The sequence below is a fragment of the Silurus aristotelis genome (genome assembly GCF_946808225.1).
Source record: "Silurus aristotelis genome assembly, chromosome: 24".
NCBI lineage: Eukaryota > Metazoa > Chordata > Actinopteri > Siluriformes > Siluridae > Silurus > Silurus aristotelis.
The window spans coordinates 7900777-7922198 of record NC_139597.1 but is presented as its reverse complement, the minus strand read 5'-3'; the positions used below and the strand labels follow the sequence as shown (position 1 = coordinate 7922198).

Below are 21422 nucleotides of genomic sequence, written 5' to 3'. Positions count from 1 at the left end.
TTCCATTTTCTAATGATTGCTACAACAGTGGACCTTTTTTCACCAAGCTGCTTGGCAATTTCCCCATAGCGCTTTCCAGCCTTGTGGAGGTGTACAATTTTGTCTCTAGTGTCTTTGGACAGCTCTTTGGTCTTGGCCATGTTAGTAGTTGGATTCTTACTGATTGTATGGGGTGGACAGGTGTCTTTACGCAGCTAACGACCTCAAACAGGTGCATCTAATTTAGGATAATAAATGTAGTGGAGGTGGACATTTTAAAGGCAGACTAACAGGTCTTTGAGGGTCAGAATTCTAGCTGATAGACAGGTGTTCAAATACTTATTTGCAGCTGTATCATACAAATAAATAGTTAAAAAATCATATATTGTGATTTCTGGATTTTTATTTTTTTTTTAGATTATGTCTCTCACAGTGGACATGCACCTACGATGACAATTTCAGACCCCTCTATGATTTCTAAGTGGGAGAACTTGCAAAATAGCAGGGTGTTTAAATACTCATTTTCCTCACTGTATATATATATATATATATATATATATATATATATATATATATATATATATATATATATATATATATATAAATACAGAGGCATCTCAGTAAATTAATATATCATTAAAAAGTTTATTTTGTAGATCAATACAAAAAGTGAAACTCATATCATAAATTCATATTATATAGATTATATAGTCACCGCAAGCAGTGTTGTGCTCGTTACTAAAAAATAGTAACTAGTTACAGTTACTCGTTACTTCATTCAAAAAGTAACTCTGTTACTTTGTTGATTACTTACACAAAAAAGTAATGCGTTACTGTTAAAAGTAACTTTTTAGTTACTTTTTTTTAAAGAACCTTCTTTAATGTTCCCATTAATGCCCTTTTATGTGTTATGGTCTACACAAACACAAAACTGACTTAAAAACAAAGTAATTTTTAAACACTTTTATTTAAGTCAGACCTGCACAAAATGAATATATCACAAGATTTCTGAAATAAATAACAAAACAAGCTGAATAATAGATTTACAATCAAAAACTAAAGTGGCTTCTGCTGTTGTGTTGAGCTCTTAAAAATGTTCCTTTCACAGCTGAAGTATGAAAACTATCCACAGTGTAGAACAGAACACCGGGTTAGCTTCTAGCTTCTAGCTCCTCAGGCATGGAGGTCCTGGAGCAGCAGATTGGAGTTGCTGTTTATCGCAGTAGATACGATCTTCGAACCAAAAAGACACAGCTTATATTTGACAGTTTTTGTCTTTATACTCATCTAAAGTGAAATAATGAGCATAGTCCCACTTTGAGAAACTCGTCTTGCTCTCGCCTCGACTCGCCATTACTGCCGCACAGACCTGAATAAACAGAGACACGCCCACAGCGCGTCTTCTTCGTGTTTACAGTGGTTTATCCACCAATCCTACAATGCGACACTGCTGTAAACAGGTTAGACTGTAGTCTACACTTCAGCCGAAATTAATTTATTTTAAAAAGTAACGGGTAACGCACCATACGGTAACGAAGTTACTTTATTTTATAAAGTAACGCGTTACAGTATTAGTTACTGTCAAAAGTAACGCGTTACTAGTAACTAGTTACTACCCAACACTGACCGCAAGTATGTTTAGTTACTGAGAATGCTGAGGATGGAGCCACCAGGTAGGAGGAGAAGAGGAAGACCAAGGAGGATGTTTATGGATGTGGTGAGGGAAGACATGCACTACACAGGTAGTAGGTTTGAAAGAAGCGGATGTAGAGGACAGAGTAGAATGGAGACGAAAGATCCGCTGTGGCGACCCCTAATGGGAGCAGCCGAAAGAAGAAGATATATACAGTACACACACACACACACACACACACACACACACACACACACACACACATTTGTGATTGTTGTTGTATGTAGCAAAAGGGTTCAGGAGGAGCGTTGTTTCATTTCACTGTGTTATGCGTCAGCTATATATGGTTGAAATGACAATAAAAGCTTCTTGACTTGACTCTTGACACACACACACACACACACACACACACACACACACACATATATATATAAATATATATACATATACATATACGTATATATATATATATATATATATATATATATATATATATATATATATATATATATATATATATATATATATATATATATAGCCACCTTTTGCTTTGATTACTGGTTTGCACACTCTTGGCATTCTCTTGATGAGCTTCAAGAGGTAATCACCTGAAATGGTCTTCCAACAGTCTTGAAGGAGTTCCCCGAGAGATGCTTGGCACTTGTTGGCCCTTTTGCCTTCACTCTGCGGTCCAGCTCACCCCTAAACCATCTCGATTGGGTTCAGGTCCGGTGACTGTGGAGGCCAGGTCATCTGGCGCAGCACCCCATCACTCTCCTTCTTGGTCAAATAGCCCTTGATGCCGTCAGTGTGACTCTACAATTTTCATAGTCATGAAAATAAAGTGAACACTTTGAATGAGAAGGTGTGTCCAAACTTTTGGTCTTTACTGTATACACACACACACACACACACACACACACACACACACACACATATATATATATATATATATATATATATATATATATATATATACAGTGAGGAAAATAAGTATTTGAACACCCTGCTATTTTGCAAGTTCTCCCACTTAGAAATCATGGAGGGGTCTGAAATTCTCATCGTAGGTGCATGTCCACTGTGAGAGACATAATCTAAAAAAAAAAATCCAGAAATCACAATATATGATTTTTAAACTATTTATTTGTATGATACAGCTGCAAATAAGTATTTGAACACCTGTCTTTTGGCTAGAATTCTGACCCTCAAAGACCTGTTAGTCTGCCTTTAAAATGTCCACCTCCACTACATTTATTATCCTAAATTAGATGCACCTGTTTGAGGTCGTTAGCTGCATAAAGACACCTGTCCACCCCATACAATCAGTAAGAATCCAACTACTAACATGGCCAAGACCAAAGAGCTGTCCACAGACACTAGAGACAAAATTGTACACCTCCACAAGGCTGGAAAGGGCTACGGGGACATTGCCAAGCAGCTTGGTGAAAAAAGGTCCACTGTTGGAGCAATCATTAGAAAATGGAAGTAGCTAAACATGACTTGTCAATCTCCCTCGGACTGGGGCTCCATGCAAGATCTCACCTCGTGGGGTCTCAATGATCCTAAGGAAGGTGAGAAATCAGCCCAGAACTACACGGGAGGAGCTGGTCAATGACCTGAAAAGAGCTGGGACCACCGTTTCCAAGGTTACTGTTGGTAATACACTAAGACGTCATGGTTTGAAATCATGCATGGCACGGAAGGTTTCCCTGCTTAAACCAGCACATGTCCAGGCACGTATTAAGTTTGCCAATGACAATTTGGATGATCCAGAGGACTCATGGGAGAAAGTCATGTGGTCAGATGAGACCAAAATAGAACTTTTGGGTCATAATTCCACTAAACGTGTTTGGAGGAAGAAGATTGATGAGTACCATCCCAAGAACACCATCCCTACTGTGAAGCATGGGGGTGGTAGCATCATGCTTTGGGGGTGTTTTTCTGCACATGGGACAGGGCGACTGCACTGTATTAAGGAGAGGATGACCGGGGCCATGTATTGCGAGATTTTTGGGAACAACCTTCTTCCCTCAGTTAGAGCATTGAAGATGGGTCGAGGCTGGGTCTTCCAACATGACAATGACCCGAAGCACACAGCCAGGATAACCAAGGAGTGGCTCTGTAAGAAGCATATCAAGGTTCTGGCGTGGCCTAGCCAGTCTCCAGACCTACACCCAATAGAGAATCTTTAGAGGGAGCTCAAACTCCGTGTTTCTCAGCGACAGGCCAGAAACCTGACTGATCTAGAGAAGATCTGTGTGGAGGAGTGGGCCAAAATCCCTCCTGCAGTGTGTGCAAACCTGGTGAAAAACTACAGGAAACGTTTGACCTCTGTAATTGCAAACAAAGGCGACTGTACCAAATATTAACATTGACTTTCTCAGGTGTTCAAATACTTATTTGCAGCTGTATCATACAAATAAATTGTTAAAAAAAATCATACATTGTGATTTCTGGATTTTTTTTTTAGATTATGTCTCTCACAGTGGACATGCACCTACGATGACAATTTCAGACCCCTCCATGATTTCTAAGTGGGAGAACTTGCAAAATAGCAGGGTGTTCAAATACTTATTTTCCTCACTGTATATATATATATATATATATATATATATATATATATACTTACATACATACAAACATACACACACAAGCGCAGTAAAGATTTAATTTTCTTAATTATATCCTGAGCTGAGCTGATATTACTCAATATCAAAAAAAGAGCTTGGCTTGTTGTGGGATTTCTTGGGTATTTCCGAATCAAGGGCATAGTCATCCTGAGGATAATCAACATAGAAACTGAGAATTTAGATGTTTGTGATTAACTGTTATTCAGCAAGAAAACAGGACAGGCGAGTGGTACTTTCACTACGGACTGTAAACGACCAGCACTGAGAGCAACACTGTGACAAAGCCTAGCTTAAAAATGAAGCTGTTTTCTTATTTAGTTGTCTGCATTTTCTCGATTTGTTCACAGGCGAAAGTATGTAAGTATAAATATATATATATATATATTTGCTATTGTAATATTAGTAGGCATGACATATCAAGCATGTGTAAGATCTGTCTTCTCATGGAATTTACAGCTTGTCAGTTTTGCATGTGTTTAGTAAAAATAGTTTGTAAGCCAAATATGCTTGCTTTCACTAACAGATAGTATCTGTTAGTATGGATACAAAATATATCATTTAACTTCTAAAACTGTTATAAGCGATTATACTGCTTTTCCTGAAATACCCAGTTCAATATCTGTAGGTTTGCTGATCATACACATGATGAATACGATGTAGTTTGCTAGTTAATTAATCAGAAATAAAATCTAAAATAAATAAACTATATTTACCATTAGCTGGAATCTGACTTTCTGCGTACTGAGACGTATTAGCTATGGAATCTTTATTAGTCTAATCTATTGCCTAATCTTAAAAGATAAAAACCACAACATATCACCAGTTATCATTCTTCTCAGTATGCTTTCCAGGCGGGCGATAAACATGGCTATTTTTATACGAGTGTCATTTCACTTTTACTTCACTATACAAGTCACTACAGGTAGTCGTCGACTTACGACCATTGCGACCACAATCGCTAGCCGCGGCGTACGACAGTGCGTACCAGCTTCCGGCATCATTTCACAGTACTGTACATATAGCCTACTCTACTTACAACCAAATCGTGTTACAACCGGTCTGTCGGTCCCAATCGTGGTCGTATTGGGACAAAGTCGACGACTATTTGTACCAGCTTCTGTTTTCACTGTTGAATATATCTAGAACAAAATGATTTTCAGGTGTCTGCTATACACTTTCATATTTCATTTGTCAACATTGGAAAGTCAGAACAGAAAGGTTAAATAATTTGTAAGTCTTGAATATGTTCACAGATATGAAACAAAGATATGTAACACAGATTTCCAAACAATATTTTTCCATAAAACAACATGTTAAAAGCACACTTCATAACTAATCCATGTAAAATGTAGGCAGCACTGATTTAACACTAAATAACTTTATTTTCTTACTAGCCTTACCTAAAGTCCAAGTGTACAGTTACAGCCCTGGCGAATTTGGAAAGAACAATACCCTGATCTGCCGTGTGAGTGGTTTCCATCCTCCAGACATTAGCATTGAGCTTCTGGTTGATGAAGATAAAATGACTGAAGGCAACCAGTCAGACTTGGCATTTGAACAGGGCTGGATGTTCCATCTCATGAAGAGTGCGCATTTCATACCCCAAATGGGCAAAAAGTACTCATGCAGAGTCAAACACATGCAGAAAACACAGACATATGTCTGGGGTAAGTATACGGTCTTACATAATACTACAAACACATTAAAGTACATAAGAATGGAATGAGTAGATAAAATGACCAAGAATATCAAATGATGAGCTGGTCTTTTCTGTTCTTGTTATGTAAGACTGAGTTTTCAGACTAAACAGTTTTGATATTTTTATTTCTTTATTTGTTAGAATCATACTTAAGACACTTATTTATTCACATACAGTATACATTCTAGGAGTTTCGATGCATTCTATCTGTCCTGAGTCTGTAAGTCTTTAAACATATGCTTGCTTTTTTTCTTTTTTCACAGAACCTGATATGTAAAAGTGAACTTGACAAAAGGTAAGTCATATGTGAAAATCTAAATACCTTATTATAATCTAAGAGAAAATATTTGTACATGAATACATGTATTCATGGTGGTCTGTAGTAACATCCTTACTGTAAACATATTTTAACTGCTTGTTTTCATGTTTGCAGTGTAGGGGAATGTTAAGTGTGAAAAAAGGAGACTCAAGCACTGCAAGACGATGATAGACCAGAGGCTGCTGTTAAACATGTTTGCATGATGAATGTCTTGGTCTTTTGACCAGTACTCGGTCAAAATGTTTGCTCATATTACGTTACAGAGGGTCTGAATTTCTTCTATTTATGATATCTTTCATTCTTTGATCATATTCTAATGCACACACTCAAAATTGACTATTGTACTGTATATAAATGAATGTTCATGAATATATTATTTTTCCCCTTCATGAATGACTACTTTATTTGACATGCTTTAAACAAGTCTTGCATGTTTTTTGTTGATCTGAACAAACCTAAATTCATATCATTTTGGCGTTTTTGTGTAACGCTTTAAAGGAGATCCTAAGTGTCTTGTGCACAGAGGCATTATTTTGCTGGCAACAGGTTTGGGTGTGTTAGTGCAAGTGCAGGGAAAATGTAATGCTACTGGATCCAAGGACATCTTATACAATTCTACAATAATTCAAGTGTCAGAGAACTTTTGTGCATATTATATACATTATATGCACATGAATTATCTAGAAATATGTGGTTCCAGCTATCTAAGTTGGAGGTCTACAATTGTATAAGATGTCCTTGGATGCAGTAGCACTACATTGTTTTTTTAGGTGCGTGATGTAAGCGGTACCTTGATCCACATGTGTAGTGATTTGCTAAGTTGACAACAAACAATGATTCGATCGAAATATGAAGAGGAATAATTACTGAACACACCTTTTAATAATATAACAAACCAAAGCAGTTTAATGATAAGCTGTCTCATGTCTAATAGTGTACCTATGTTATCCATTCCACATAAAGATATAAAAAGTTGTCATTATTTAAATTTTTTTTTTTTTTACAAAGAAAATAGATGGCCAATTAGAAAAATACCACTTTCTATAGACTAAAGTCTCCAAGCATTAAATGTTTAAGAGATGTTTTACAGAGCTCAACCCTGTTGAACATTTGGGATGAACTAGAACACTGACTACACCCCAGGCCTCCTCACCCTACATCAGTATTTTACTTTAATAATGCCACTGTGGCTAATGAACAAAATCACCACAAGTACACTCCAGAATCTAGTGAAACATAATCTCGGAAGAGTGGAGATTTATAGTTATTATTATTATTATTATAGTTATAAGCAGTAACTAATCTTATGATCAGTTGTCCACAAACTTTTGTCCATATATTGTACTTTTATTGTCACTGAACAAGTTTGGAGTAAAAAGTAAATCTAAAGGTATAAAATATAGGAAACTAATTAAAACATACAAATGCTGATAAAATTTATTAAATAATAATAATGCAAAGTCAGTAAGATGGAGAGAAAATGTCTGCTCTGTAAACGAAGGGTTATTGTCAAACCTCTGATTGTCTTATAGTTATTTTATTTTTCGTTATTTATTTATTCATGGTAAACTGCAAATCACAATTTGCATTATAATGGAGAGTACAGGCAGGGGACAGTTATAACATACTCTACTGAGGACGCCATTGCTCATCTCCTCCACACCACGATGAGCCACCTGGACCAAAAAAACGGGAATAATGCAAAGATGTTGTTCATGGACTACAGTTCAGCGTTCAACATCATAATTCCCTCCACACTCACCTCTAATTTGGAGGTCCTGGGCCAGCCGCTGTGTCAATGGATCTCTAACTTCCTGACAGGCAGACCACAAGCCATACGGGTGGGAAAACACACCTCATTCACCCTCACCCTCAGCACTGGAGCTCCCCAGGGTTGTGTTCTGAGCCCCCTGCTTTACTCAATGTACACATATGACTGTGTAGCCACTTCCAACTCGATCACCACCATCAAGTTTGCTGACGACACCATTGTGGTGGGTCTGATCTCCAACAATGATGAGATGGCCTACCTACAGGAGGTTAAAAACCTGGAGAGATGGTGCCAGGAGAACAACTTTCTCCTGAATGTCAGCAAGACTAAGGAGTTGATCGTGGACTTCAGCACAAAGCGGGAGCAGTCATACCAACCGATAAACATCAGCGGGACCCCAGTGGAGAGAGTGTACAGTTTCCGGTACCTAGGTGTTTACATCACACAGGAACTGTCTTGGTCCTGTCACACCAACACCCTGGTGAAGAAGGCCCGACAGCGTCTGTACCATCTGAGATGCTTAAAGGGCTTTAAACCTACTGCTTAAGACCTTCTACACCTGCACCATTGAGAGCGTTCTGACAGGTAGCATTACTTCCTGGTTCGGGAACAGCACCATGCAGGACAGACGAGCCCTCCAGAGGGTGGTGCGTTCAGCTGAACGTACTATCCACACCAGCTCCCTGACCTGCAGGACATCTACAGAACACGGTGCTAGACCAGAGCTAGGAAGATTATGAAGGACCTCAGCCATCCCAACAATGGACTCTTTTCTCTGTTGCGCTCGGGGAAACGCTTCCGCTCCCTGAAAGCGAACACAGAGTGAATGAGGAGGAGCTTCTTCCCGCAGGCCATCCGGAGTTTAAACCAGGAAACACCCAGGATCTAAAACTGGCCCACTCTCTCCATCATCACACTTCCTCTCTATACATATCTCACTTTTCGCACCACGACACTTTAAACTCTGGACTTACACATCACAGTGCACTTTATATTTTATTTTATTTTATACCACACCACACCGCACACGGACATTTTATGGTCATTGTTATACCACACCATACTGCACATGGACACTTTTTGGACACTTTACACCACACCATATCGCACACGGACACTTACGGATTTTTTTTTTTACAGCACACCATACCGCACACGGACACTTACGGACTTTTTACACCACACCAAACCGCACACGGACACTCTATGGACAATCTAAACCACCAAAAAATTGTCTATTGTTTACTGTTTATTGTTTACTGTTCCACTGTATGCCATAAGCATTTTTTTTGTATATACATCTTTTTCTTTTGTCTCACATACATATATCTTTATATATCTTTTATATCTTTATATTCTTATATTTTATTTTATATATATTTTTTTATCATTTATTCTTTATTCTTTTTCCCCATCCTATTCCCTCATGCTGGACCGTCGTAATAAGCATTTCACTGCATGTCGTACCCTGTATGTATGTGTATGTGATGAATAAAACTTGATTTGATTTGATTTGATTTGATTTGATTTGACACGATAAATACCTTATTGGACAGTTATTTAGATAAATAGCACATTAATTATCAAAAATGAAATGTATTTTAGCCGAATGAAGAGAGTCAAGACAACTTAAAAAATTACAATATTAAGCAGAGATTATTCTGTAAATAACATTTCCTCAGAGGAAGCTGGGAATTCATGTCCAGCCTCATTTCCTGTACAGTCTCGGAAGAGCTTAAAATAATATTTCAGGAATTACAATGGATAAGAGTTATTTCACTTGATTGGATCTAGCAAGCAAAGAAACATTACATGTATGTGTGATGTAGAAAAAATAAACAGAGACTTCTGAGTAATTTGAGAGGTCAAGATATACGTATACATATATATATATATATATATATATATATATATATATATATATATATATATATATATATATATAAAATGACATTATTTGTAAAAAATATAGGATTTCCTTTTCACAGCCCACCACTGACCTAACACTGTAGCGACATCTAAAGTTCAATTAAAGTTATATTGTAAAAAGCTACCGTAAAAGTATTGGAAAAGGCAAATCGGTATACCTTGTGCTGCCTGCACTGATCTCATACCTGTTCATGTTTCTGGAGGCTCTGTGTTAAATTGTGAAATGCTAATATGTCCAAGTTTTTTTCTTTTAACTTTCATAAAGCTGGGTAAGAGCTATTTGGGTGATGGAGTGTTGTATCAGATGAACTGGCCATCTAATCAAAATCCAATACAAAGTGAAGAAAAAGCAGTCAACAAGTACTCAACACCTCTGGGTGTACTCAACACCTCTTTTAATCTAATGAAAATGCCAGAAAAGTGGAAAACTATCATAAAAGTTAAATGTAGCTACTTTTGACCCTTTTCCGTTTACTACATAAATCCATGTGTTCTTTTATAGTTTGGATGTCAGTTCAATATTAATGCACAATGTTAAAAAGAAAAAAGAAAAAAAGAAAGAAAAAACCACTGAAGGAGATGTGTCCATAGTTGTGACTGGTATTGTACATACACAATATGTATTTTTGTATGTATGAGTGCTTTGTGTGTGTAAATTATATAAGCGCAATAACCAAAATATAGAACACGTGTTTGAAGAAGACAATAGGAAAAGCACCGCTTTGATTTGCCAATAACACTTGCGTCACTGTAGTTTTGCGGAAATGGGCTGGACTTGGGTATTTCCGAGTTTGTGCAACAAGTGTGCGACTCCACTGAGCGTAAAAGACGAGTGCGCATTCTTTTATCACATCTGGACGCTCTTTCTGTACAACATGTCCAGCAAACTGGAGCCATCCACCTACCTGTTCGACGTGCCTCCGCTTTTAATGGAGACATTTTGTAAAGTAATGGACTGCGGGTTCGACAGTCTCGGATGGAGAGGTTTGGGTAAGAACGCCATGCAGTGCGCATTCACACTGAGAGCCATGTATGTGATCCGTTATGTGTCATACTTGATAATCGCTTCTTCTGTGATACCTGTCTATTCAGCGGCTCGTATTCTGCCCAACTGGCTGGAGCTCAGATGCTCGGAGATGCACGCAGCTGCTGGAAAGAGCCCGACCCACGAGCTGCTCTGGTCCTGGGCTCAGCAGAACAAAACTGTAGCGGATCTGATCACGGTTCTGGAAGATATGGGACACTACCGGGCACTCGACCTGTTCCGTTCTCGCGGTGCGTACACGGTGCATAAGCTGTGTGTTTATGAACACTTTAAGTACACATGACAGTATATATTAATAAAAAAAATTTTTTTACATCCACTATTTTATTAATTCTAATGATTTTCTCTTTGCATACAAGAAGACCGAATTTCCCAGTTTCTGGAAGTTATGCATAAAAATATTAGGTTTCTTATGAATTTTTTTAATAAATTGATCTCACTGCAGGGCCCTTGAGCAAGGCCCTTAACCCCCATTATCTCAGTTGTAAGTCGCTCTGGAAAAGTAAATGTAAGTTTCTAATGATTAATATAAATTTCCGATGAGTGGGTCCACTTTGCTCTCATAGGTGGACTACTGGTGTCCAAGATATCTGCTGACATTAAACCCATAGGAATAAAAATCTGACCAAATTTATTTGGACTTTCAAGCCTCAGTTATCATCAGTGCATACACCTGTATGTGAAGCAGAGTTTATATGACTGAGTGATGAATAATATAGTATGAATGAATAGTATATGCACTGATATATATATATATATATATATATATATATATATATATATATATATATATATATATATATATATATATATATATATATATATACATTTACAACATCAATCTTAGACAGTCTTATCCAGGATGACTAAGAAATATTTTGTACTTGTACTACTTTTTGTAGAAACGATTTACACTGAGCTGTTGCAGTGACAGCTGGGTGCTAGGATTGGAACTCATGAACTTTCTCTGCTTTAACCACTAAGCCATTCCCTACATATAATGGATGATTGCTTGTACTACACTAGAAGTGTAATTAATTAAAAAAAGATACTTGAGAATCATCCTAAATTCACATCTGTGTAAATTTGAGTTTGTATTTGTCCGGATGTTTCTGTTACAGAAACATTCCCATATTTATTTGTGTGCATGTTTCTGAATGTGTCACTAGGCTGTTGACATGTCATTATTATTTGATCAAGATTAGTTTGAAAAAAGAGATCAATGTAGTCGACCTTTTCTTTTCTGTTCAGCATCAAGCAGCTCTTATTTCTTTTCTTTTTTTTAATGGTATATGATGGTTGATGAGATATCCTTGCTGAGAATAGAAGACTGGTATATTCAACTAGTACAGCATTTTCTATTCTGCCTTAACCCTAAAACCTGTATTGGTAAAAGGTTGGTTGTAGTTTTTATTTGGTCACACTTACAAGTATAAAGTACTTATCTTGGATAAACATAAAGCAGTTTATAATTTTAGTTGACTTTTAAACGTTCTGTGCTCAAAAAAATGTGTTCAGATGTTTTTATGTAGTAATCCAGCCCAGTCTCACAGGATTTTGTGATATAGTCATGAAATGTAATTGATTGATTCGTGTTTATAGGCACGAATTTCCCTATTTTTTCCTGTAATTGAGGATGCCTTTCTTTGTCATGTATTTCATTTTGCCTCTGCCAAAGTTTTCTTTTTGCCACTGGATGACACAGATCGCTAATCGCTATTATAAACCAGCCTGTCGTGCCGAGTGACACAAAAAATAGAGGGAAATTCTTGTCCATGAACATGCATCAATAGATTAAAGTTTGTGAGTATGTCACAAAATGCTGTGTGTTGGGTAATCACAAATACACTACAAATGTAGCTGAGTGGTAAAGGTCTATGGCTGAGTGTGTGTCTAGTGTTCATGTGGTGATGGCATTAGTAATACAGTATGATTGTATGTTCCATTTGTTTGCACGCAATATTTCTTAGTTATAAATGTAGGTGTGTTTGTAAGTGTGTTTCTATAGAGTTTTAACACTAATGCATTTATTCCTATGTGGGTGTGAACTCACTGGCCTTTTCATTCAGTGGCGTAGATAGACAGTGTATTTGATCGAATGCGTAACCTGTTTGTGGGTAGGCAATATTAAATGTTAAATGTGTCAGTGTGGTAAAGCAAGGAAAGGTAGAGTTATTCGCTGGCAAGAAGGTTGTTTAAGTATACTTCACACCTTTTTGTCATGGCAACAAGTTTCATTATTTGTTTGTGTTTCACTTCCATGTTGTATTTAAATATAGTGTTTCTGTTCCTGATTTTTATGGTTATAGTCTCTACAATGTCAACATGCTAGGACATATATATAGTGTCTGTCCTTTAGTAGCATTATTCATGTTGAGCATTTTTGTCACACTTAGAGGTCAAAGGTAATTTGAGCCATTGTCTGTTTGTTTTCAATGAAAATTTCCCACAGGGAATCCCATGCTGACTCATCATTAATTCAAATAAAGTGCTGTTTAAAGCTAGATGTCCTGATTACCTTGTGTGCATGTGACTGCTATTGTCATACTGAAAACTATATAAAATATATGAATCAGGAGTACTTGGCCAAACTAGAGGCACATTTTAAGCATGTAATAGCATCATTATACTATACTGATTAATTTGGATATTTTTATATTTCTAGACTCCTACAAAGACCCGCCATCTCCCTTAACAGCCCAGAACATTTCTAAGGTAGTGACAAATTATTTGCCATTCTACACATTGTAAACGTGTGTATTTTAAAGTAGACCTTATTTAAAAAAGCTGTTTACTCATATATGCCAGAATGTGTTAAAAATTTCCCTAGTGACGAGTTGTTATTTGCAGCCTCTGCCTCACAATGAAGAACCATGCCTGTGTACAGATCTTCACTATGAGTGTGTACTTGATGAAGGTAAACTTCTGCATTTCATTTGTTAACAAACAAAAGCAGCATTTTCAGAAATGTTGCTTATAATATCTGTAATTAAAGTGATTAAGGTACTTAGAGTGAGGAAGTTATGTCTAGACTGGTTGACAATACGGGATTAAGGGATTAGGTGTTTGAAGGAACTAATGGTTGAAAAATTAGAGGTGTTTAAACCCTTTTTCCACTTTCCCATTCTAGGCAGACAAAAGAAAGCTCGAATCACATACCAAGAGGTCATAGTGGGAACTAGGAATTTCCATCAGGATTTAAAAATTGGAGGAAACACGTTTGCAGAGGTTTACAAGGGAACGCGAGGAAACGAAAACTTTGCTGTGAAGGTTTTCAAGCAGGTGCTGTGGACTATCATTCTAACATCATGCGGGACAAATCTATACTTTAGGAAATACATGTATTTTTATGTAGATACTCAAATGATTCACAGAATCATTTTTCAATGTATATGATTTTATATAATAATTATGCATTGAACATACTGTAGGTAAGAATAGCATCTGCTTCTATCATCTAATTAATTATTTTCAGAGACAAATACTTATCCCACATGGTGAAATCATTAGTTATATGACTGCATATAAAAAAAATCTTTTATATATTAAAAATTATGCTTTTTTCATTACAGGGGAACAAGAAGTCTTGGAAGGATTTGTGGGAAAAATTCAAAACAGAAATTGAAGTATTACAGTTGTAAGTGTTATTTTCTATACACTGTTATCACTGTTATGGACTGTTTTTTTTGTGGTTGTGTTGTAATAATCCTCCGTTTTTATTTTTATTTCCTAATTTTTAAGCTATGATCATCCCAATATCTTGGAGCTGTGGGGTAGTTTTTCAGTGGATGAGTGCTACTGTTTGGTCTGTCCGTTCATGTCTAATGGATCTTTGTGTCATAAACTGCATAATGAGGTAAATCAATTATTAAACCAAGTTAATAACAGAAATTAATCATGCAGATATGAAAGAAAAGCACAGGCAACACAAACGTCTTCATTAGCAAGCAAAAATGGAAGGTTTAAATATGGCAAGTCAATCACCAATCCTAACTATGTAGCATTTTACCTCCTGAAAAGGACACTGAAGAGAAAATACTCCAGAACAAACAACAGCTGAAAGATGTTACAGTATGGACCTGAAAAAGTACCACAAAAGTAGAATGCGAAAGTTCGGTGATGCCATTGGGTCGCTGATTTGATGTAGTTATTACAGGCAAGAGTTATGTCACAAAAACCAAAATATTATTTACTTTATTTTTAGGACTATTGGTTCCTATAATTTTGCTTAACTTTAAATCGGGCTGCCTGCAACATACCTAGATGTAAATCTTAATATAGATATTGAGTAATTGTGAAGCTATGTATGTTAAGCATAATAAAAAAAAAAAAAAAAAAAAATGTGGAGGTTCTCAGTGACCTACTTTAGTTCTGTTTTTGACATGACCTCACTGACTTCCCTTCAAGAGCCAGAAGATTCACACGAGAGTAACACACACAAAGGGAAAAGAAGGCAAGAAGATACACAATTGAAAATAGGAACACACTTGGTGCTAAGCCCGAACTTGCATGAAACTATTTCCTTAATGGGGAACTCAAGTTTGCTACATAAAGCCTTGTTTGAACAGAGTAAATGAGCAGATTCTAACAAAATATTTCACAAATAGGAAGAATTAAAAAATCTCTGGTTTACAGTGTCACTGACTTCCATTTATGATGATTTAATCTTTCATCCTACTAAAGGTTCCTTCTATTAAAGTTCATTTGAGTAAACAGTAGTAAAACAGGTCTTAAGATGGCATTAGGAATTCCTAAAGAGGAAATTGTGAGGCTGAGCAGACAATGGCATGTTAAAAAAAGGTACTGAAACAAGCGTGGTTTAAGGTTGACATCTTGTCTTTTTTTTAAGGATAAGGCTACACTACATAAACAGGCAGAGTTTATTACTTTTTGTCTTATTGATTTATTAAAATGTAGAAAAATGTATATCATACTAGCGAGGAAAATTATTACAAGCCCATCAAATCTATACCTTCCTCTGAATTTAATCTTCACCTTCACCTGAGTAACTAAGATATTCAGGTATTTAGATATTCTGCCTTTGGGGGCATTGCTGTAAGAAGTGGACTTAACATATGAATTATACATTGCCAGAATATTCGAAATAATAATAACAAAGCTCACGTGATGTCTTTGAACAATACTTATAATATATTATTATTTTTAGATGTATTAAAATGTATTAAAAAGGTATGTCTCTTTGGCAGTAGCCAGGATATCAACATTACAGCCACAAGAAGCTTCTCTGAGGTATAAGAATGAGTTAGGTGATATAGTAATCATGAAAGTTCTTCATTTCACACAGGAAACCAAGAGTCCCCTGACATGGCAGGAGAGAATCGAAATTATCAAAGGGACAGCGAAGGCTGTACATCATCTGCACACCGCTCAGCCTTGCAAGGTTATATGCGGAAACATCACAAGGTATTTCCGAACCCTTATTGCATCATGAATGCTTTTGCCATCAGGTTGCCTACACTGCTGCAGGTGTTGTACCTCGTTACAATTTTCACTCGTTCACTGTGCCCTGCAGTTCAAACATTTTGCTGGATGAACATTTGCAGCCCAAACTGTCTGATTTTGGAATGGCTCGTCTCAGACCCCACACTGTAAACCAGAGCTGGACCATCACCATGGACACAGGGCCCCGCAGCAACCTGGCCTACTTACCAGAGGAGTATATACGTGATGGCAAATTATCTGTTAAATTAGACATTTACAGCTTTGGTATGGTGAGTTGGTGACCACGATTTGTCTTATCATACTTGTGAGGAAAACTATTACAAGCCCATTAAAGCTATACCTTTCTCTGAATGTAATCTTAACCTTCACTTAAGGAAGTGAATAGATATTCAGGTATTTAGATATTCTGCCTTTGGGGGGGGGAAATGTAAATACGTGGCTGTATGAAGTGGGCGTAACATATTAATTATACATTGCCAGAACATTTTTAATAATAATAATAATAACATAGCTCACGTGATGCCCTCGAACAATACTTTATATTATTATTTTTAGATCTAAAACATTTGATTACTTTCCATTATGCCATTCTCTAATAGTCTGATTAGCACTCAAATATTTACTGATTATATTTGCCAGATTTTGTAGCATTCTTTTTTTTTTTTTTTTTTTTTTTACATAACTTACATAACTTTATTTTAGACCAGAGCATAATGTGAGTATTTATACACAGGTCATTCTGGAGACATGTACAGGCAAGAAAGTAATGCAGGAGACACCAAAGCAAGCATTAATGGTAAGGATTTTTTTTTTTTTTTGTAGTTGAATTTAATAATAAATAACTAAAGTGTTTTTCTCTTCAAAACAGACATTTCAAGCTCCTTTTAATTGTTGCTGAGTCAGTTTTGTGATACAGTAGTTTGAGAAAACCTGAATTCTCTGTGAACCTGAATAAACCTGATTCTTTAGTGCCTTTTTAATACAACTATTTATTGTATTAATCATCTGGAGTTTATCCTTTAATCATTAATCATGTGGAATTTAATCTAATACCAACTTTCAATATATTTTTCCCTTGCATTCTCTTAAGAGGGATTTGCTGAGTTTAGAGGCAGAAGAGAAGGGCTGTGTGGATGCCTGCCTGTGCTTTTTGGACTCCAGAGCAGGAGAATGGTCCACTGCAGCTGCCCTCTGCCTGCTCCGTTTAGGCCTAGAGTGTACAAGCACCAGAGCTCGAGCCAGACCAAGCATGGACAATGTAAATACACCATTCATGAGCAATCCATGCCATGCCTCTTTGAATATTACACTGTCAATCCTAACAGTAAACTGAATTATTGCTGTTTGTCTGTGTCTCTTAGGTGCTAGAGAAGCTTAGCGAGCTTCTTCCTTTTCCTTTTGCCCTGGATGAGCAGCCACAAACCCTGGATGACATGACTCCAGCTTTCATTCCTCTCGCTGATCATAGGCTGAGCTCCAGCCTGCCTGAAGAGCATGATGAAATGTTGAAGCCTAATCTCCCTGAGCACACAGAACCTCGAGAGTGCAGCCAGTCAGAAGTTACTTTTGTGGGCAAGAATGAACGTGGTATGTGCCTGAGGAGCATCTCTGCTGTGAATGGAAATCAAGAAGATGGAGTTGTGCAATGCCTTCTGACAGATGGCGACCCTGCACTGGACCTATACAGCAGCTGGCCTGTTGAGTGCAGCTGTGCAGCTGGAGCAGAAATGGGCTGTGAGGACTGCTGTGCCAATGGATTTAGTCACAATCCATCATACAGCCCTCAAGGTATGTAAATATACTATTTGAGCTGGCTACAAAAAAATCTCATTATGCTTTCTAAACGTTTACCTAATAAACAAACTTTATGACTCTTATTAAGAAGTAGGTAAGTTAAAGCTGCAGACAAAATACAAATGCTACATACATTACTATAGAACATACCATATAGCTTATCATTTTATGTCATACATGGCCAATTTGCTTTAACATTAGACACTGCAATGTTTCTTTTCTGATGCCTTTCCAGATGACAAAAGACAGCCTTTTGAAAGTACAGTTGAAAATCCTGCTAAAAGGAGGCTCCAGTATAAAATCCAGTTGTACAACCAAGGCTTACTCAAGACAGAGGAACTTCTATCAATGACATCAGACTGATTCTGTCTTGTCCTTAATTGGGGTTGTACATATTTCAGCAATACCTCATTGATTCACCTGCCATTTTTTTAATAGACCACAAACTCCGTTATTTCAGTAAGTTTCTTAAAGCCAAAGTTTCCCAAGTGTGTATGTCAGGACTTATAAAAAAATATTGTATTCTAAGGTTGTGAAATTTTGAATATTTTTAAATGTAATATACAATTTGCAAGCATTTTTGTATTTTGCCTATAAAGAGTAAGTTTTAATATATTGTTGTAACATTAGCTGCCTTACATATATTATTCACTAACCATAACACGTCATATTAACTAATATTCATAAGGCAGATCCTAATAGTCATTCATATTCATTAGCTTGTCCAGAGCCTTTCACCAGACAGTGAAATATTTTGCATGTAAATAAAAGCAGAACTTTTTTTCATACCTCTTTTGTAATTACTTTTTACGTAAAGAATGGTCATATATTACACAATGTTATGAAAAGCACAAATGGGATTTTAATTTGCCTTTGCAGCATTTATTTTATTATTATTATTTTTTTGATTTAGCTCATTTCTTTAAGATTGGTTCACTGTCATTTTTACTATGTTTTCGCTAAAGTTAAATAAAGGACTGTGCATATTATCAAATTACATACTAGTATGCTATATTAATGTGTGATTAATAATACATCACACACTGTTACTTTTTTTATAATGGTGTAGCCTTTAAAAGCTAGTAAAATAGAATTTTGGTCACCACTGAATTGAATTACACTTAAAAATAATTCAATATTATTAAAGATTTGACACTTTTTTAAATGTATGTTAACATATACCGACCAACCAAACATTATGACTTTAGAACATTATGACCAGTAATTGAATAACACTAATTATCTCTTTATCCTGGCACCTGTTAGTGGGTGGGATATAAGAAGCAGCAATTGAACAATTTGTCATCAAAGTTGATGTGTTAGAAGCAGGAAAAATGGGTATGCATATGGATTTGAGTGAGTTTGACAAGGGTCAAATTGTGATGGCTAGATGACTGGGTCAGAGCATCTCCAAAACTGCAGCTCTTGTGAGGTGTTCTGGATCTGCGGTGGTCAGTATCTATCAAAAGTGGTCTAAGGAAGGAACAGTGGTGAACCGGCGAAAGGGTTATGGCACCAAGTCAAGGCACATTGATTCACGAGGGGAGCGAAGGCTGGCCCGTGTGATCCAATTCAAAATATGAGCTCCTGTAGCTCAAATTGCTAAAGAAGTTAATGTTGTTAATGGTCTATGGGTCTGAATTGTTTTGGCAGCAAAAGCTGAACTAACACAATACTAGGCAGGTGGTCATAAAGTTATGCTGATTGGTGTATCATACAAATAATGTGACCAAAATAAGTATTTTACACTCAGATAACATTTTATATCTAGTGAAAGCACAAGTAACATTCTGTTGATTTAATTTAGAATCATATTCCAAGGTCAAATCATATTCTGGTATAATAACCTCAGTTTCACTAAACTTAAATGTACATACGATGTACAGGAGCCTATTTAATTCAATAAACAGACTGATTGGCAAGATTAAAGAAGGAGAGACCTTTGAGATGTAAGTTCTTTGGAGGTCTAAAAATGTATAATTTTCTTCTTAGAATTTTGATTAAATCAATTATACAATTTTAACATGACACAAGTAAAGTAAAATTATACTAGAAGTAATACTTGAGTATATTAATGAAGTACAATGACACAGTAAAGTATTTTCCAGCGTTGACTCTTTGGTATGATGGATAATGTAATCAGTGTATAAAGTATAGATATGAAAAGGAAAAGCCCAGCCATTTGGTTTGCACAAGCCAGTGCACTCTTAGACATGCAGGTAGTTAATTTGAAAGAGGCAGATGTAGAGGACAGGGTGGTATGGAGACGGACGATCCGCTGTGGTGACCCGTAATGAAAGCAGCTGAAAGAAGAAGAAGAAGAAGAAGACGATAGGTAAGAAAAGGAAAATACACAGGCAAAGTTGAGAAAAAGGAACTGAAGATTTGCAGTTCTAAGGAAGTGTTCATGGGTGTACCTTGTACCATCTATCCTATTATCCTTCCCTTTTGTGTTAGACTGTAAACAATGAAAGAGTTCATTCTTTATTATTTTTCCTTTTTTCTCTCGATCACGACTTTAGACCACACAACCAGACCATTTCTTGTGAACTCAAAAAAGGATTTTCTCGTGATCTTTTATTTAATGAATGGGACTGGTGTTTCATGCACATTGGTGTTTTCCCCATTATAAATATAATAACTGCCAGCGGTAGAGATGGACTTTATCTAAAATACTAATACATAATAAAATGCCTTACAGTACTGTACTCTACAGTATGGGTTTCTCAAACCTCATACAAGATAAACACATACTCAAATCCAAACAGTGCAGATTTAAGCAATGATTTAAACTTGTTTGTAGAATTGTAGGTTAGTGTCAGGAGTTTCTTTCATCATTTATCCCTCTCTAAATGTTCTGCTTGCTGTTGAACTAATGCTGAACTGTATGTCAGTGAAGTATGGATACTTAAAAAAGCTACTTGTGTCTTCTTCTTCTTTCGGCTTCTCCCATTAAGGGTTGCCACAGCGGATCCTCTGTCCTCTGCCTCCCCCCCTGTCCTTTACATCTGCCTCTTTTAAACCAACTACCTGCATGTCTTCCTTCACCACATCCATAAGCAAAAATCTTCTCAACACCCTCTCCTCAATAGTCAACACATTTCTATCTCCATCCTTTACTGCTCTTACTTGCAGCACATCCTTCCCAGCTCGATCCATC

General features: G+C 36.6%; 3 protein-coding genes across 4 annotated transcripts in view; 2 read left to right on the top strand and 1 right to left on the bottom strand.

The window, feature by feature from the left end:
* tmem178bb (transmembrane protein 178Bb) overlaps positions 1-21422 on the bottom strand; it is a 485881-nt gene that overhangs the window by 6937 nt on the left and 457522 nt on the right. The gene's annotated exons all lie outside the window — the stretch shown is intronic.
* hmga2 (high mobility group AT-hook 2) overlaps positions 1-21422 on the top strand; it is a 164265-nt gene that overhangs the window by 41317 nt on the left and 101526 nt on the right. The window lies entirely within an intron of this gene.
* irak3 (interleukin-1 receptor-associated kinase 3) lies at positions 10732-19050 on the top strand. 2 transcript variants are annotated; one of them, XM_083527832.1, is made up of 13 exons: positions 10732-10950; positions 11053-11235; positions 13683-13720; positions 13856-13922; positions 14136-14287; positions 14578-14642; positions 14747-14861; positions 16311-16429; positions 16539-16737; positions 17202-17264; positions 17559-17726; positions 17830-18256; positions 18498-19050. In XM_083527832.1, the coding sequence occupies exons 1-13, from the start codon at positions 10836-10838 to the stop codon at positions 18623-18625; spliced, it is 1839 nt and encodes a 612-aa protein (XP_083383958.1). In that variant the 5' UTR covers positions 10732-10835; the 3' UTR covers positions 18626-19050. The 2 variants fall into 2 exon arrangements, with proteins under 2 accessions (XP_083383958.1, XP_083383957.1); XM_083527831.1 differs by having other exon boundaries at positions 10745-10950; positions 13671-13720.

What these genes read in the sequence shown, in the direction of transcription:
- irak3 (XM_083527831.1), top strand. Translation starts at nt 10,836, where the DNA reads ATGTCCAGCAAACTGGAGCCATCCACCTACCTGTTCGACGTGCCTCCG. An exon ending in TCTCGGATGGAGAGGTTTGG is followed by an intron (nt 10,951 to 11,052) that starts GTAAGAACGCCA and finishes CTGTCTATTCAG; the next exon opens with CGGCTCGTATTCTGCCCAAC. An exon ending in TCCATCATACAGCCCTCAAG is followed by an intron (nt 18,257 to 18,497) that starts GTATGTAAATAT and finishes ATGCCTTTCCAG; the next exon opens with ATGACAAAAGACAGCCTTTT.